At 35.6% G+C, this 12,938-nt stretch overlaps 3 protein-coding genes across 5 annotated transcripts in view; 2 read left to right on the top strand and 1 right to left on the bottom strand.

Moving 5' to 3' along the window:
• The window catches only part of LOC138128907 (uncharacterized), a 51,947-nt gene that overhangs the window by 17,094 nt on the left and 21,915 nt on the right, over nt 1-12,938 (bottom strand). The window lies entirely within an intron of this gene.
• On the top strand, nt 2,681-5,842 carry LOC138128894 (alpha-tocopherol transfer protein-like). 3 transcript variants are annotated; one of them, XM_069045121.1, is made up of 6 exons: nt 2,681-2,830; nt 4,005-4,172; nt 4,225-4,381; nt 5,092-5,455; nt 5,505-5,607; nt 5,657-5,842. In XM_069045121.1, exons 2-6 carry the CDS (start codon nt 4,049-4,051, stop codon nt 5,806-5,808), a joined length of 900 nt encoding a protein of 299 aa, XP_068901222.1. In that variant the 5' UTR covers nt 2,681-2,830; nt 4,005-4,048; the 3' UTR covers nt 5,809-5,842. The 3 variants fall into 3 exon arrangements, with proteins under 3 accessions (XP_068901222.1, XP_068901220.1, XP_068901221.1); XM_069045119.1 differs by having other exon boundaries at nt 2,718-2,830; nt 4,030-4,172; XM_069045120.1 differs by lacking the exon at nt 2,681-2,830 and having other exon boundaries at nt 3,913-4,172.
• LOC138128893 (alpha-tocopherol transfer protein-like) lies at nt 8,308-11,521 on the top strand. The gene is made up of 6 exons (XM_069045118.1): nt 8,308-8,528; nt 9,689-9,831; nt 9,884-10,040; nt 10,520-10,883; nt 10,933-11,035; nt 11,085-11,521. The coding sequence occupies exons 2-6, from the start codon at nt 9,708-9,710 to the stop codon at nt 11,234-11,236; spliced, it is 900 nt and encodes a 299-aa protein (XP_068901219.1). The 5' UTR covers nt 8,308-8,528; nt 9,689-9,707; the 3' UTR covers nt 11,237-11,521.

Consider the following 12,938-nt stretch of genomic DNA (forward strand, 5'->3'; position numbering starts at 1 on the left):
TCTGAATATTAAAGAAATAAATAATAAAAGGAAGACGGATTTATTTAAATTACCCACCCAAACACTGACCGTGTCTGACCGAATGATGATAGTGCTTTCATTGTAATGGAACTGCCGAATAATTAATACAGGGTATTTCACGAGTGATAATACTGATGCGGTTTACAATCGATCATTGATAAATGTAGGATTTGCGGAACTGAAGGGGAAACCATTGAACACATCATTTCTTCTTGCACCGTTTTGGCTCAAAGCGAATATAAAAAACGTCATGATATATTCGCAAAAATTATACACATGAATTTAGCAGTTAAATTCAACTTATTAAGGGATACACAACCACATTATATTTATAAACCAGAGAGTTGTTTGGAAAATGACAATTACAAATTATATTTTGATCGTACAGTTTTAACTGACATTCATATTCAGCATAACAGACCAGACATTATAATTTTAAATAAACAACAAAAGCAAGTATATCTTTTAGATATAGCTGTTCCAAATTCACACAATATAACACAGACATATAATACAAAAATTAATAAATATTTAGAACTCTCCGTTGCTATGAGAAATCTTTGGTGTTTAGAAAAAAATTCGATTTTACCATTTATAAGTACCGCAATCTCTTTTTAAAAATTTAAAAATTTTGGACTTAGAGAAAACATTAGTGGTTGAAATTCAAAAAGGTATATTATTATACTCATGTCATATCGTGAGGAAATTCCTTAACATTGACACAGAACATAATACACAACAAAGTCAAAATGCGGAGGCGAGACGTCGGTAATTATGTTGATAAGCACTGCACTATTACTTGATAGTATTATCCGTAATAGTGTATGTACTCCGGCAAAATTGCCGTGCCGCCGGGTGGAGGTGGGATAGTAATGATAAGACCGACGCAATTGAAAATGCAACCCACAATACATTTGCAAAACTAACGTGGATATTTGTTTTTTATTTAAAAAACGTAAAGCATAGTTACCTGTGCAGTTTCGTAAATTTTGACATAAATGTCATATTCGCTTGGTTAAATAAAATTGTGAAAAAACAAATACTTTTGGGGAAAATGTTTATTGTCTACATAAACGCGCAACGACAGAAGTATTTTTTTAGAATCTACGTCTCTAATAGGTCTATTATTGTATTCAATTTGGAGTCGTTTATGGCTATCTCTTAAAGCACTCGTGATTTAATAGATCTCTAAGAAAATTTTAATCAATATTTCAGTGTATTATTGTCATTTACACCAAAAAACTTCCAATATTAATGTTCAAACTCTACTTTTTAACATATGTTGCAGATGTTGTTGCATCCGTTACCTTGAATTACCAATTAATACAAAATTCCTTAGAATTTGAAAATTTAATTTTTTTATTTAACAATAAAAACAAGGGTGCAAATTCTAAAAAATAACATAAAAAACTCGTTTTATATGGGCATTGGCGCACTCGTCCCATACAAAACTCCCCTACGGGTCGTTTTCTACACTTGGGACTCGTGCACCAAATCAACCCTTATAAAACTCGTTCTTTAATATATATTATTACATTCACCACAAATCAGGATCATGTTTTGTCATCGTGCTCGCAAAAGACCATCGTCTTTTTGTCCAGCTCGCTGTTACGGAGCCGCAGTCTTTTTTGTACAGGGAGACGGGGGAATGAACGAAACGAACACGTTTAGAGCGTGAACGAAAGTGAACGAATTTCGACCGGCGTCACCTATTTATCGGAAAGTTGAGACCAAACGCGACACGAACGAAGCCCGCTCATTGGCCGACCAATAAGCGGACAGAGTACCCCGAACACAACGCTGCCCGGTATCACCATCATGGATTCATTTTAAAACAATACGATATTTAAAATAGCCACGTTAACTTTGGAAATGTATTGTGGGTTGCATTTTCGCCGGGCTCATAATCAATCGTGAAATACGAAATAATATTAATAATAATTAAACACTATCCCACCTCCACCCGGCGGCACGGCAATTTTGCCGGAGTACATACACTATTACGGATATTACTATCAAGTAATAGTGCAGTGCTTATCAACATAATTACTGGCGTCTCGCCTCCGCATTTTGACTTTGTTGTGTATTATGTTCTGTGTCAGTGTTAAGGAACTTCCTCACGATGTGATATGAGTATAATAATATACCTTTTTGAATTTCAACTACCAATGTGTTATCTAAATCCAGAATTTTTAAATTTTTAAAAAGAGATTGCGGTACTATTCCCGTTGCTGAAATTACAAGTGGTAAAATCGAAATTTTTTCTAAACATCAAAGATTTCTCATAGCAACGGACAGCTCTAAATATTTATTAATTTTTGTATTATATGTTTGTGTTATATTGTGTGAATTTGGAACAGCTATATCTAAAAGATATGCTTGCTTTTGTTGTTTATTTAAAATAATAATGTCTGGTCTGTTATGCTGAATGTGAATGTCAGTTAAAACTGTGCGATCAAAATATAATTTGTAATTGTCATTTTCTAAACAACTTTCTGGTTTATAAATGTAATGTGGTTATGTATCCTTTAATAAATTGAATTTAACTGCTAAATTCATGTGTATAATTTTTGCGAATATATCATAATTTATTATTATTATTATGATTATCATCATTAAACTTGTCCACGCTCCAGGATTCTTAAGTTACGTTGTTTATTAGGTACCGAAATAGATAATCAGGGAAATTATAATTAATGTTTTTGCAAGTACATATTCATTATCCAGTTAAAGCCACCTACTCGCACATACTCGTATCTAGTGGAACTTGCAGTTAGTTTTGCTTGAGTGACTCCAGGATTAAACACGCGTAAGTCAACTAATTCTCATCAGAAACTACATAATCGACAATGCTGACATAATATTGACTGCTGACTGATCGATTTATTTAACTGGACTGTATACAGGGTGTTATTGAAATGCGAGACCAAATTTTAACCACGAGCTGCTGGGTTCATGTAGAACTCGGAAAAAATATTTACAAAATTCTATGTCAAAAAATAAAATGACATTTATTTTTTTAGGTACAATTTTTTTAAATTGCCTTTAGTCTTCTACGTACATTACATAAAATATGATATACACGGTGTATTTTTAAAATGTGCTGAAATTTTACCTACAAGGTTGTGGGTCAACGTAAATATTGTAATTATTTATCAATCACTTTTAAATAGCATATTCACAACAAAATTGTATATTTTAATGAAGAAAATAAATTATAAACAACGATAACACTAAACAATATCGAAATGCGTAACTCATTGTTCATTTTTAAGCCTCCAAATCAAAGAGAGGACATTATCGATAAATGCCGTGAGTGTGACAAAGACAGAGACACTGCTTCCACTCGACCCAATAGTTTTTACCCCCACCACTTTTCGTCACACAAAAAGGTTGCCGATCAGAATTTCAAGACCTTCCCATAAAAAGTTTCACTTCAAAAAGTGTAGCTTAATAAATAAATATCATTTTATTTTTTGACTGAATTGTTTTAATATTTTTTCATGAAGCCAGTAGCTTGTGGTTAAAATTTGGTCATGCATTTCAATAACACCCTGTATATTTTATTTAAAATCTAGCTTTTTGTTATTGATTTGTATATGAAACACTAATAGGCATTTGTTATTTTCATAAGTTTTGCACACTCGTTAGGTACACACTTATTATTATTTTCGTAATAATAATGTATTTGCGTGTTATAATTGTTACAGTTATTGTATTGATATAACGTTCTGGATTTCAAAATCAAGTCACTACGATATGTTAATGAGGACTTTTAACATTAAACGACTTTGAAAGTCCAAAATGCATTCTGTCAATCCAGCTACTGCAAAACCTGTTCATTTTTATATTTTATATGAATTTATACAAATAGGACAAGTCAGCAACAGTATAATTATTACGCCACACGAAGTCTTATCTTTTGATAAACAATACAAATCGAAAAAAAAATAATTTATTTGAAAGTACCAAACCTTCAACAGTGCTTGTTGTCCGTGACGATTCCAGAACTAAAAGTGTCAGTTTGATGATGACGCTCAAGTTGGCAGACGTCAGTACCGAGTATTTGAAAGACAAAGATTTGAAAAAAGATGACGTGATCACGTTCATGACTTGGGTGAACAAGCAGCCCCATCTTCCCGAAATCAATGGCGAGTACGACATCGAATTGGCGGGAATTTTTTTGAAGTGGTACTCTTGCAGAACTCCAAGCCATCCTCTTCCTGCAAAGCTGTTATTACAGGAACGAGGCGGCGAAAGCTGCCATCGACAACTTCTTCACGGTTAAAACCCACTGTCCCGAGTTCTTTCGGGAGAGGAATGCGACGGTGAAGACGGTCAAGGCCGCTCTGGATGTCTGGTAAGTACCACGGAACACACGAACAATCGGAAGTGTAAAAACGAGATCAAAATCAAAAAAGAATGTTTAGGTGGTACCAAATTTAAACAAAATTGAATGTACTAATAATGTTGAGAATCGAAGAACCGATTTCGAATTTGTTTGCAAATAGGTATTTGTAAACCAGTTAAACTTTGAACTGATTCATTTGAGGTAGTACCGAATGTATAAATGTAAAATAAAATTGAAATCATCAAAAATACAAAACCAAGAAATGGTTCATTCTTCAAGTTTTACAGTGAATTAAAACAGTCTCAAACGGTAGGTACTGTTTTCCCAATTTCGTTGTAGATCGTAAAATTTTATTGCATATTATGAGCGATTAACGGACACAATGGTTGGATTTGAAAAGGTTGGTAAGCGGCGCATGCCAATTGCTCTACTATGCAAAATGTACAATACAACCCTGCTTAAAATATTACCTGCTAGTGGTAAACTAGAATTTATAAACTCCACAAGATCTTTAACTTAAAGTACCATAAAATTTTACGACCTACAACCAAATTGAGAAAACAGTAATTCGTTAAAATGTATCAACCGTTTTAAGAGCGTCCGGTTTTGTTTGGATTAATTTTAAAATTCACGCTAGGTTTTTCTATTCGTCAACAAACGCCCAACTGATTCGAATTTTTCGCTAGTCCCATACAGTACCATCTATAATATGTTCGTAGTGTTTTTGCAACGTTACCTAAAAAAACCCCAGAAGGCTACACCATCTTCTTCATGAAGCTGGTGGACACCAGCCCTAACAAATTCATCTTCGCGGACGTTCTAAAATGTTTAGATATGACCTGTTTGTTGCACCTGCACCAACAGGGCACTTCCTCCGGTCACGTTATCGTGATCGACATGGCAGGGGTAGTTTTAGGTCACATGGCCAGACTAGGACCGCTCACCATCAAGAAGTTCCTCTACTACTTGCAAGAAGCTATGCCTGTGAGACTGAAAGGGTTGCACTTTTTCAACATAGTACCATTCATGGATAAAATATTCGCCCTGATGCGTCCCTTCATGAAGAAAGAACTCATGAGCAAGGTACGCCTGAACCAAGTCGTACCACCCCAAATTGTCAATCTTTTTCCAGTTCTACATGCACAACTCCGTCAATGATTTGGTCAATTTCATCCCCCGTGACTGTCTCCCCTCAGACTACAGAGGCACCAGCGACTCTGCCTCAGTTCTGCAAGGTACGACACAACAACACCCCAAACCCACCTGATCTTACCCTCGTTTCAGAACAAATGAAGATCAAGATGCGCGACAACATCCCCTTCTTCGCATGGGAGGAAAAGCAAACTGTCGACGAGACCGTCAGACCGGGAAAACCGAAAAGCGTGAACGAGATCTTCGGGGTCGAAGGTACATTCAAAAAGCTTGAACTTGACTAACGTTAATGCACTAGTATTGTAATAAAAATGAACATCAATATATATTTGTTTTTTTTTAACTGGTGTCGTAGACAAGTCTTAACAAACATCGTAACACTCACGGTTAGACTGATTTCGACAACTGCCAGCGCAACACCGAAAAATCGCAGGCAAGTCGACTCCCAAACATTTCGAGTGGTGTCAGATCGGGTGGAGCGTGTGGTCAAATCAAAGAAATGCTTTTTAAATTTTTATTGTCCCAAAGATACGAATCAATTTATAAAAAATGTTTCAAAAACTGATTGAGATTTGGCCAAAAAATATGCGAAGATTTGGTGACCTCGAGGTGTGTCAGAACAGTCATAAATAATACTTCTACGTTTTTGCAATGTTGAGGTAGGTTGTCAACGTTGTTGAGAGCAATCAAGGTCAAGGTAGCTCTTGAATGGTTATCAAACTAGAAAAAGACAGAAGTCGAGATGTTGTCTATGGTCTGTCCACGGCAACAATTCGACGCCTATAACTCAAAATGTTCAATTCTTCTTTATCTTTTGAATATTAAAGAAATAAATAATAAAAGGAAAACGGATTTATTTAAATTACCCAAATACTGACCGCGTCTGACAGAATGATGCTAGTGTTCTTTCATTGTAATGGAACTGCCGAATAATTAATACAGGGTATTAATATACGAGTGATTATAAGCCTGATCCAATTGAAAATGCAACCCACAATACATTTGCAAAACTAACATAGATCTTTGTTTTTTTATTTAAAAAAAAAAAAACCTAAAACATAGTTAACTGTGCAGTTTCGTAAATTTTGACATAAATGTCATATTCGCTTGGTTCCCCAGTCTTTTTTGTACAGGGAGAGAGAGGAGTGCACGAAACGAACACGTTTAGAGCGTGAACGAAAATGAACGAATTTCGGCCGGCGTCACCTATTTATGGCAAAGTTGGGACCAAACGCGACACGAACGGAACCTGCTCATTGGCCGACCAAGAAGCGAGCAGAGTACCCCGAACAAAACCGAGACACAACGCTGCCCGGTATCATCATCATGGATTCATTTTAAAACAATACGATATTTAAAACAGCCACGTTAACTTTGGAAATGTATTGTGGGTTGCATTTTCAATTCCGCCGGGCTCATTATCAGTAGTGAAATACCCCGTATAATACACTGCTCGCCAAAATTATCGCATAAAGTAAAAATGAACCGTAGTTTTTTGTATTTTACTTCTTCTGCGATTTCCTTATGTGTGAATCTCTTGTTTTATCGTATTTCTTTTGTTTAGTAGCAAAAATCGCCATGCTGATAACTTCTAAAGTTGTTTATCATGAAAAGTCTGTATTAGTGTTATTAGTCAATTTCGTAAAGCATTTTGATTGTGGATTTGAGAGACGGTTAGTCAGAAGTTTTGGTTCCTTCAGTCATAAATTTCGAAAATGAATCCCTACGAACGTTTAAGTTGAAATACAACAGCCGAACGATGTGCACAAATTGTTGTACTAGTCGAAGACGGTATTAATCAACAACATATTGCAAACGGTCTTGATTTGCTCGCCGAAGAGTACGATTGCTGTTTGCCCAAAATCACGTTGATTGGGAATTGGATCAATGGAGGTTAGTAATGTTCTCTGACGCGTCCAGGTTTTGCCTGGATCACAGTGACAGATGTGTGCGGGTGAGGTGAACCGATGCTCAGGAGAGCGATATGCTCAATGTAACATTATCCCGAAAGTCAATTTTGGAAGAGGTTCCGTTATGGTTTGAGCATGTGTCACTTTCGACGCTCCCACAGAGTTGGTGGTGCTAGAAAGAGGAAACCGAAATGCGGCGATGTACATTACCAATATTCTGAAACCTCATATTGTCCCATTCCGACCATTTATTAGGATGACTTTAATTTTATGCATGATAATGGTCGATCGCACGTTGCGGGCATTATTTCCATGAGGTCGAAATTGGGCAAATGCAATGGCCAGCAAGGAGTTCAGACCTAAACCTCATCGAGTAATTGTGGGATCCTACAGATAAAAGAGTTAGAAGGTTACCAAATCCACCAACAACTCTTCATCAGCTGTCTTTGGATCTAACTCAAGTTTGAGAAGAAATTAAGCAAAGAGTTATACAAAACCTCATTTTAAGCATCAGATAATGTTGTGCAGCTGAAATAAAGGCACGGGGTGCCAACACGCACTATTAAATGTTAAATTTCTTAGTTTTCTCCGAATTTGAATTGTTTTATTTTTTTGTTTTCTTCATTTCTTTGTTGTGTTCTGATTATTGTAGTGTTTACTTTTATAAATCTACTTCTTTAATACTTTACAGTTCGAAATGTTGTAACTGGAAATAAATTTTGGCTCAAAAACACGAGTTTTGAAATTATGCGATAATTTTGGCGGGCAGTGTATTAGCCATTCCCATCACTAATCAGCGAATTACGTTATCATTTCCGATATTTACTTAAATGAATGAGCGTGTTAGTGTATTGGTTTGATGTTTGATGGTCTAGCACAAAAATAAAAATTATTATTATTATTATGATTAATTATCATCATTAAAGCTTGTTCCACGATTCTTAAGTTACGTTGTTTATTAGGTACCGAAATAGATAATCAGAGACGTTATAATTAATGTTTTTGCAAGTGTTCATTATCCAGTTAAAGCACATACTCGTATCTAGTGGAACTTGCAGTTAGTTTTGGTTGAGTGACTCCAGGAGTAAACACGCGTAAGTCAACTAATTCTCATTAGAAACTAATCGACAATGGATAATGAAAACATTTATAATACATATATACCTACTAAAAATAAAACGTCAGCTTGATATAGTTTGTCCAGCAAGAGATTGGTTGACATAAAAACCACTAAATTCTACTTAGAGGAAGTAGTACCTAGCGCAAGTAAAATTTGAAATATATCCTTCAAGCAGTAACATTTTTGCCTTGAAATTATGCTCTAATTAATGTATTCTAGTGCATTTTATAGTGTTGGGTTAATTTAATACAATTTAAAATCTCTCAATCTCTCGCTGGACGAAGTTTAGTTAAAAAAATATGTTGACTGCTGACTGATTTATTTAACTGTACTGTATACAGGGTGTCATTGAAATGCGTGACCAAATTTTAACCACGAGCTACTGGCTTCATGAACAACTCGGAAAAATATTTAAAAAATTCTATCAAAAAATAAAATGACATTTATTTTTTGAGCTACAATTTTTTTTTTAATTGCTTTTAGTCTTCTACGTTCTTCCACGACCTCGTTTTATAAAACGTACACCAATGCGGTTTCCTTGTTTTAAAGCCTATTTCCTAGAGGTTACTTCGCATTGGCGTACATTATAATTATCAAATATGATATACAAGGGTGTATTTTTAAAATGTGCCGAAATTTTACCTACGAGGTTGTGGTTGTCACGCATTTGAATAACACCCTGTATATTTTATTTGAAATCTAGTTTTTTGTTATTGATTTCTACAGAACTACGACATGAAACAAAATATGTAATAGGCATTTGTTATTTTCATAAGTTTTGCACACTCGTTAGGTACACAATTATTATTATTTTCATCATTACAGTTATTGTAAATCGTTCTGTATTTGAAAATCAAGTCACTACGATATATTAATGAGTACTTTTAACATTAAACGACCTTGAAAGTCCAAAATGCATCCTGTCAGTCCAAGTACTGCAAAACATGTTTATTTTTATATGAAATGTTAATTGAACAAATTTATACAAATAGGTCAAGTCAGCAATTAAAATAGTAGTATAATTATGCCACACAAAGTCTTATCTTTTGATAAACAAAACAAATCGAAAAAAAAAAAAAATATATTTGAAAATACCAAACCTTCAACGGTACTTGTTATCCGTGACGATTCCAGAGCTAAAAGTGTCAGTTTGATGATGACGCTCAACTTGGCAGATGCCAGTACCGAGTACTTCAAAGACAAAGATTTGAAAAAAGATGATGTGATCACTTTTATGAGTTGGGTGAAGAAGCAGCCCCATCTTCCCAAAATCAATGGCGAGTACGACATCAAACTGGCAAGAAATTTTTTGAAGTGGTACTCTTGCAGAACTCCAAGCCATCCTCTTCCTGCAAAGCTGTTATTACAGGAACGAGGCGGCGAAAGCTGCCATCGACAACTTCTTCACGATTAAAACCCACTGTCCCGAGTTCTTTCGGGACAGGAATGCGACGGTGAAGACGGTCAAGGCCGCTCTGGATGTCTGGTGAGTACCGCGGACCATACGAAAAATATAAAACCAAGAAATGGTTCATTCTTCACGTTTTACAGAGAATTAAAACAATCTCAAACGGTAGGTACTGGTTTCCGAATTTCGTTGTAGATCGTAAAATTTTATTGCGATTAACGCTCACAATGGTTGGGTTTGAAAAGGTTGGCGCATGCCAATTGCTCTACTATGCAAAATGTACAATACAACCCTGCTTAAAATATTACCTGCTAGTGGTAAACTAGAATTTATAAACCCCACAAGATCTTTAACTTAAAGTACCATAAAATTTTACGACCTACAACCAAATTGAAAAAACAGTAATTCGTTAAAATATATCAACCGTTTTAAGAGAGTCCAGTTTTGTTTGGATTAATTTTAAAATTCACGCTAGGCTTTTCTATTCGTCAACAAACGCCCAACTGATTCGAATTTTTCGCTAGTCCCATACAGTACCATCTATAATATGTTCGTAGTGTTTTTGCAACGTTACCTAAAAAAACTCCAGAAGGCTACACCATCTTCTTTATGAAAATAATGGACACCAACCCTAACAAATTCATCCTCGCGGACATTCTAAAATGTTTAGATATGACCTGTTTGTTGCATCTGCACCAAAAGGGCACATCCTCCGGTCACGTGATCATTTTCGACATGACAGGGGCAGTTTTAGGTCACATGGCCAGACTAGGACCGCTCACCATCAAAAAATTCCTCTACTACTTGCAAGAAGCTATGCCTGTGAGACTGAAAGGGTTGCACTTTTTCAACATAGTACCTTTCATGGATAAAATATTTGCCCTGATGCGTCCCTTCATGAAGAAAGAACTCATGAGCAAGGTACGCTTGAACCAAGTCGTACCACCCCAAATTGTCAATCTTTTTCCAGTTCTACATGCACAACTCCGTCAATGATTTGGTCAACTTCATCCCCCGTGACTGTCTCCCCTCAGACTACAGAGGCACCAGCGACTCTGCCTCAGTTCTGCAAGGTACGACACAACAACACCCCAAACCCACCTGATCTTACCCTCGTTTCAGAACAAATGAAGATCAAGATGCGCCACAATATCCCTTTCTTCGCATGGGAGGAAAAGCAAACTGTCGACGAGACCGTCAGACCGGGAAAACCGAAAAGCGTGAACGAGATCTTCGGGGTCGAAGGCACCTTCAAAAAACTCGAACTTGACTAACGGTGACTCACTACTATTTGTAATAAAAAATGAACACGAACGCATGTTTCTCTTTTTTTTACCGGTGTTGTCTTAACAATCGTCGGTAACACTCATTTCGACAAGTGACCGCACAACGCGAAAAATCGCAGGTTCAAAACTTTTCGAGTGGTGTCAGGTTGGGTGAACTGTGTGGCCAAATTCGAAATTTCTGCATCTCCAGTCTATATTTTAGACTTTTAATAGATTTTAGTACCTAAAAAAGGAAGTGTGTACCATTATTCAATAAACGAAAGAAAAACTGTCTTCTTTTTTTTTTCTTAAAGACTAAAATATTACATCCTCAATTATTGAATTTTCAACAAAAAAAGAAAAGAATTTTACACACAGAATCTTCCATGTCAATTACATGTTGCACTTGAAAATAGAATTATTAAATCGAAAATTTTATAGGAGAAAAATTGTAGAAAGAAGGAGAATGAATCAAGTCATTGATCGTTCTCTAGTTAGTACAAGAGGTACTTCCGACTTCAGAAAGACTAGTTGAACTCATGAAATAGCATCGAAATTCCTGTAAAAATCCTGTCAAAAACAAATTAATTGCAAAAGTTGCTTCAGATTTTTACGCAATTCTATGCAAATTTATCAGTGTGCTGCTCTTAAAGCGGGCCGACTATGCCGGAAATAACAAATAATTGGATTGAAGACTCCCAGTGAGAAATGTTTGAATACAGTCAATTTCTGAACCTTCAATAATTTCAGTTATTTATGACGGCCAACAGCAACGGGCTATCCTAAACGCCAAACGTTCCAACCCTCATAAAAGTATTAGTACGTTATAAAAACTTTCATAAGACGTGTCCAATATCTTTTACTTGTCCTATACGTGCGTAATTTGACTATGAACAAATTGAATGGACGGTACTACTATCTGCATCTCCTGCACCAAAAACTTGGAGGACGCAAAGAAACGGCTCCATGACGTGCCACATAGTGACGAAAACGGAAAAGATGATTTCTCTGGATTGCGTAAAAAGAAATCAAGGACAAGACGTTTTTTCAATTGCACAAACAGGAAAATAACTACTGACGTTAAACTGTGTCTTTTAACAATTTACGAGTATGATTACAACAATTATAATATTGTATAATAATTATGTATGAACAACAAATACAGGGTTATTCTAAATGATTGTAGTCGAAGTAGGCCATGCCCATGTTATTACGTTTTTGCCGCTTTCATGTGAACTGTCAGTTGTGTCGCTGTCACTGTCATTTTTTAGGTGAAAAGTGCAGTGATGAGGATTTTATTTATTTTTGTTAAATTAACGATTGAATCCAGAAATATTGAGTTGTTCTACAATCAATTTTAAAAATAGTGAGTTGTTTTGCACCCAATTTAACACATCATTTTGATGATTTTTTTATGTGGAGCGGCAACCATAAATTTTACATTCAGTTTTCACGCCTACTTCGACTACAATCATTTAGAATAACCCTGTATTTTTATTAAAGCATAAATCGTCCCAAAGATACAAATCAGTTTATTAAAAAAAAATCCAAAACTGATTGAGAAAAATATTCGAAGTTGAGGTCACCTGGATGTGTGTCAGAAAAGCCATAAATAATACTTCCATGTTTTGGAATGTTGAGGTAGGTTGTCAACCTTGTTGAGAGCAAATCTGCGATAGAAATCAAGGTCAAGGTAGCAAAACGGTATTGC

The sequence above is a fragment of the Tenebrio molitor genome, chromosome 4 (genome assembly GCF_963966145.1).
Source record: "Tenebrio molitor chromosome 4, icTenMoli1.1, whole genome shotgun sequence".
Lineage (NCBI taxonomy): Eukaryota > Metazoa > Arthropoda > Insecta > Coleoptera > Tenebrionidae > Tenebrio > Tenebrio molitor.

Excerpts from the sequence above, each read along its gene's own strand:
- LOC138128894 (XM_069045121.1), top strand. The coding sequence starts at position 4,049 with ATGATGACGCTCAAGTTGGCAGACGTCAGTACCGAGTATTTGAAAGAC. Across the intron at positions 4,173-4,224 it reads CCATCTTCCCGAAATCAATG|AACTCCAAGCCATCCTCTTC; the intron begins GCGAGTACGACA and ends GTACTCTTGCAG. Across the intron at positions 4,382-5,091 it reads AAGGCCGCTCTGGATGTCTG|TGTTTTTGCAACGTTACCTA; the intron begins GTAAGTACCACG and ends ATATGTTCGTAG.
- LOC138128893 (XM_069045118.1), top strand. The coding sequence starts at position 9,708 with ATGATGACGCTCAACTTGGCAGATGCCAGTACCGAGTACTTCAAAGAC. Across the intron at positions 9,832-9,883 it reads CCATCTTCCCAAAATCAATG|AACTCCAAGCCATCCTCTTC; the intron begins GCGAGTACGACA and ends GTACTCTTGCAG. Across the intron at positions 11,036-11,084 it reads CTCTGCCTCAGTTCTGCAAG|AACAAATGAAGATCAAGATG; the intron begins GTACGACACAAC and ends CCCTCGTTTCAG.